Source organism: Silurus meridionalis, chromosome 16 (assembly GCF_014805685.1).
Source record: "Silurus meridionalis isolate SWU-2019-XX chromosome 16, ASM1480568v1, whole genome shotgun sequence".
In the NCBI taxonomy this organism is placed as follows: domain Eukaryota; kingdom Metazoa; phylum Chordata; class Actinopteri; order Siluriformes; family Siluridae; genus Silurus; species Silurus meridionalis.
In genome coordinates, this window is record NC_060899.1 from 16,499,454 (window position 1) to 16,504,453 (window position 5,000).

Sequence of the window (5,000 nt, forward strand, 5' to 3'; positions counted from 1 at the left end):
TCCGCCTTCTCTCTCTCCAGCTGACCAATCAGCTTAGCCGACTCCGCCTTCTCTTTCTCTAGCTGACCAATCAGCTTAGCCGACTCCGCCTTCTCTCTCTCTAGCTGACCAATCAGCTTAGCCGACTCCGCCTTCTCTCTTTTCAGCTGACCAATCAGCTTAGCCGACTCCACCTTCTCTTTCTCCAGCTGACCAATCAGCTTAGCCGACTCCGCCTTCTCTTTCTCCAGCTGACCAATCCGATCACTTGAAACTGCCTTCTCTCTCTCCAGCTGACCAATCAGATTGGCTTTAGTGTTCTGGTACTCCAGCTCCACTCTATACACACATACACACACACACACAGGAAAAAACACATTAAAATCTCTCCTAGAATAAAAGAATGAGTTTTACTGTGCGAGTGTATGTTGTGTTTGTGAGTTTTACTGTGTGAGTGTGTTTGTGAGTTTTACCGTGTGAGTGTATGTTGTGTGTTATCAGCACGCTCTCTCTCCTGTGTGTGTGCTCTTTCAACTTCTCCAAACTTGTGTTTGAGAAGCTCCAGACTGGACACAACCTCGGCCTGATTCCTCTTCTCTACTGACTGAGCTGCTTCCATATCCCTGAGACGTATCTACACACAAACACACAAAAACTCAATTGAGCAGCTACGTGTGTGTGTGTGTGTGTGTGTGTGTGTGTGTGTGTGTATACGAGTTGGTTCCAGTGACATGGGTGTGGCTGTACCTGTATGACCTCAGCGTTAACCTTGAACTCCATGTGAGCAGCTCGCTCTGACTCCACGCATTTCTCCAGAGCCTTTACTCTCTTATTGACTGTCTACACACACACACACACACACACACAAAAACACACTGAAACTTTCAGACAATTTTTCTGATGCAGCTACACAGTGAGGCCTCCATGCACATCAGTATTATCTGGCAGCACTTATCCCTGTGTGTGTGTGTGTGTGTGTGAGTGTGTGTGTGTTGTTTCGCACCTCCACCTCTGTCCTCAGCTCCTCCTCACGCTCCATACTTTTCCTCAGCTCACATGTCTTCATTTTAAGCTCCTCAGTGTCTCGCTCTCTGTCTCTCTGGATGCCTTCCATTCTGTCCTTCAGCTTCTGCAGTGTGTCTTTGTGCTCCTGACACACACATAAACACACACACAAAGAAATAAAGCGCGTTAAATTGAACCCTATTCAGTTAGACAGCCCCCACCACCACACACACACACACACACACACACACACACACACACACACAGTACCTGCAGTAGTGTGTGCAGGCGTGTGTTCTCCTCCTGCAGCAGTTCTCTCTCTGTGCTAATACTGTGAATCAGATGGTCCCTCTCACGCAGCTCCACCTGGAGGCTCCTCTCATCATCATACCGAGCTTGCTGAGTGATTTCAAGAGCTTTCTGTAAATCAGAGCCCCTCTGACGCAGCTCCGCACTGAGGCCTACAGATACACGAAGAAATATGTATATGACGCTGTAAACAATAAAGCTCTGGACTGAGACCTACACAAAAACAAATCCCCTCCCCAAACACACACACACACACACACACACACACAGTACCCTCCAGTTGCTGGTTGTGTTTAATTAGGTCGGCTATCTTGTCCTCGGAGCGACTATTCTGAGCAGCTGCGTCTCTTTTCACCACAGCAAGCTCGTACTCGAGTGTTTGTCTCTGAGCCTCTCCTTTCTCCAACAGAGCACGACATCGAGTTAGCTGAGCCTCAAAGCCTGACACCTACACACACCCACAGACAGACAGACAGACAGTAAAGTGTGATATTAATCCTGTACTTGTGTCTTATTATCGTGAACTGTAACGTCACATCACCTCCTGGTTGTACTTCGAGTTGAGCTCGAGCTTGTCTTTCTCTAACTGGTTGATCCTCCATCTTAGCTCCTCCTCTTTGTCAAAGGTCCGCCCTTCTGTCGGCAGCTGGCCAATCACCTCTCTCAGCCTGGAATGAGAATGACGTCAGTATGCTCGGTTCGGTGATCTGCACTAATGTTTCTCATTTGTGACAGTCAAAGTTGAAAATTAGCGAATTATATTTACTTGTGTTACTGTAATTAAAACTTTTTTGTGTACTTTTACTTTTTAAAGTAGATTTAAAAATCTGTAATTTTACCTTACTCAAGTATGTTTTGTTTGAAGTGTTATTAATATACGTAACTACATTTAAATCATCTGTTACTGAGTAAAACTAAATAAATAAATATAATGCAAGGAGGGGAAAATTCATGCCTCTGAAACTACTGCACTGATTAATTGATGGGTGGAAGAACAAACGTGCAAACAAAAGGACAAGACATTTTTACTCTGAGTGAATTTCAAATGAGCTATATTTTACTTTTACTTGAGTAGATTTTTAAACCAGAAACTTTACTTTTACTTTAAGTAAAATTTCATTGAAGTCACAGTAACTTTTACTTGATTAGAATATTTCATTACTCCACCTCTGACGACTGTCCACTGACCTGCTGATGTCCTTCAGGTCCCCCTGAGAGGACCGGGTCATGGGCCGAGGCTGGGACGCACGCAGAGACACTTTACTCTGACCTCCGTCCCTGCGTCTCGCTCTTTCACGTCCTCCATCACCACCTCGCTGCATCGGTCGACTCTCGGACATGTCCTCGACGTCCTGCTAACGTCCATGTCATCAGAAACACACAAACACACACACAATCTGAGTATTATTTACCCTTAAGCAGGTGTGGCCTGGGAGCTGAAATAAAACGGTTCTGTTTAAATCTGTGTCATTAATAAAAAAAGAATTTATAAATGTAATATATAATTAATACATATAAATATAAACACTGCAGTTCCTGTCATCTGAGGAATGTTTAATAGATTTATTGCTACACAATGAAGCAAAAGATTTCAGTGGGATTTAATCAACATGCAACTAAAACTTATAAATATAAACAGACGCAAAAGTGGTGTGTGTGTGTGTGTGTGTGTGTGTTTTACACATAGATCAAATAAACACAATTATACAAGTATAAGAGAGATAACAACTGACAGTACATATGTGTGTATATGTGTGTGTATGTGTGTATATGTGTGTATATGTGTGTGTGTGTGTGTGTGTGTGTGTGTAGGTGTGTGTGTGTAGGTGTGTGTGTTGTGGTTTACGGTCACTATAGAGCTGCTGCTAGCATTAGCCAATTAGCTAAGTGAAGATAAAGTGACAGTGAATGGGAGTCTGGGATTTCTGTACACTGTCACTCAGACTAGCGTGAGGAAAAGTTGCGTTTCCACGGCGTGTTTCTGCCCATTAAACTTTAATAATGTTACACAATCCGAGGAGTTTTTACCTGACACTGGAGGTCCGTTTAAATCTGACGCCCTTTCGCTTCCGAAACAAACGCGGCGGCGTCACTTCCGCTCACGCGTAAAACTCGAGCGTGCGTCATTGCGTCACTTCCTGTGGATGGTGTTGGGAGGAGGGGTGAACGATCACTGCTTCCACGCTCCTCTGCATCACCTGTTTTTTGTTCTTTTTCAAAAATAGCTTAAAATCTTTTTTATTTCATTTTTTTCGACTTTATGAATGAATGTTTTTTATTTTAAACATTAATTTGCATACAATCGCAAATCATATTTAAAATTGCATGTAATGTCGTGCAATTAGAAATAAAGTTAAAAGTTAAAATTATACTCAAAGTTGAACATATAGTGAGGGAGGATAATAAACACACATCCAGGGTGAGAACATGTGTCATAATTAAATTCCATCCAAAAATCACCCCAAGTGACGTGCGTTATGTAAACAAACATGAGAGTACAAATATATTCACATTAACTTTTTCATGTCTGTGTTATTTGGTATATCTGCTTTGAGATCTTTGTCTGGGAGAGAGCTTGCTGATGCAGTAAAACTCCCTGGTTCTTGTTTCTGGGCTCAGTTTCGCCATGGTGGAGACGCATGAGGAGCTTTATGAGAAGATTCTTTGGAAATCTCATAGTTTGTCTACTTTGTGACATTAATCTGTTCATCTATTAGTTAATTAAAGAACATCTATTGTTGCATGCATTCTGATTTTACAGCATTTCTTCAGTACTGTGTGTGAGTGTGAGAGTGTGAGAGAGTGTGTGTGTGTGTGTGTGTGTGTTTGTGTGTATGTGTGTATTTGTGAGTGTGTGTGTGTGTGTGTCTGTGTGTGAGTGTGTGTATTTGTGTGTGTGTGTGTGTGTGTGTGTGTGTGTGTGTGTGTCTGTGTGTGTCTGTGTGTGTATGTGTGTGTGTGTGTGTGTGTGTTCGTGTGTGTGTGTTTGTGACTGTGTGTCTGTGTGCGTGTGTGTGTGTGTGTTTGTGTCTGTGTGTCTGTGTGTGTATGTGTGTGTGTGTGTCTGTGTGTGTGTTGTGCGTGTGTGTCTGTGTGTGTGTTGTGCGTGTGTGTGTGTGTGTTGTGCATGTGTGTGTCTGTGTGTATGTGTGTGTGTGTGTGTTGTGTCTGTGTGTGTGTTGTGCATGTGTCTGTGTGTCTGTGTGTGTGTTGTGCGTGTGTGTGTGTGTCTGTGTGTGTGAGTGCGTGTGTGTGTCTGTGTGTGTGTTGTGTGTGTGTGTGTCTGTGTGTGTGTGTGTGTGTGTGTGTGTGTGTGTGTGTGTGTCTGTGTGTGTGTGTGTGTGTGTGTGTGATTGTGTGTGAGTGAGTGTGTGTGTGTGTGTGTGTGTGATTGTCTGTGAGTGTGTGTGTGTGTGTGTGTGTGTGTGTGTGTGTGTGTGTGTGTGTGTGTGAGTGTGAGTGTGAGTGAATGTGTGATTGTCCGTGCGAGCGCGTGTGCACTGTCCATGGTGCTGAGCGGCTCCTCTGCTGGAATCCGAAGGAAATCAGAGCTCGCTGTTCTTCATCCAGCCTGAAGTTCCAGTTTACCTTCTCCAGCAGGACAATGTGCAGGCTTTTATTCATTTCTAGAAACTATGTACAGATAATATTGGGATTAGATTGGGGTCCTGATGTGACGTCAGCACCGTAACACAACGCCAACGAAC

At 43.6% G+C, this 5,000-nt stretch overlaps 1 protein-coding gene across 4 annotated transcripts in view; it reads right to left on the reverse strand.

Moving 5' to 3' along the window:
* The window catches only part of ccdc171 (coiled-coil domain containing 171), a 10,742-nt gene extending 7,327 nt beyond the window's left edge, over positions 1-3,415 (reverse strand). For 3 of the 4 annotated variants that reach the window (XM_046869011.1, XM_046869010.1, XM_046869008.1), the window contains exons 1-9: positions 3,322-3,408; positions 2,482-2,648; positions 1,835-1,961; positions 1,567-1,741; positions 1,255-1,445; positions 983-1,129; positions 727-819; positions 453-613; positions 1-318 (exon numbers count right to left, since the gene is read on the reverse strand). The exon at positions 1-318 is cut by the window's left edge and continues 199 nt beyond it. In XM_046869011.1, coding sequence (XP_046724967.1) covers positions 1-318; positions 453-613; positions 727-819; positions 983-1,129; positions 1,255-1,445; positions 1,567-1,741; positions 1,835-1,961; positions 2,482-2,633 — 1,364 coding nt within the window. In that variant the 5' untranslated portion in view covers positions 2,634-2,648; positions 3,322-3,408. Of the gene's footprint in view, positions 319-452; positions 614-726; positions 820-982; positions 1,130-1,254; positions 1,446-1,566; positions 1,742-1,834; positions 1,962-2,481; positions 2,649-3,321 lie in introns of all 4 variants that reach the window. The other variant, XM_046869009.1, reaches the window with a different exon arrangement.
* Between the last annotated feature and the right edge of the window lie 1,585 nt (positions 3,416-5,000).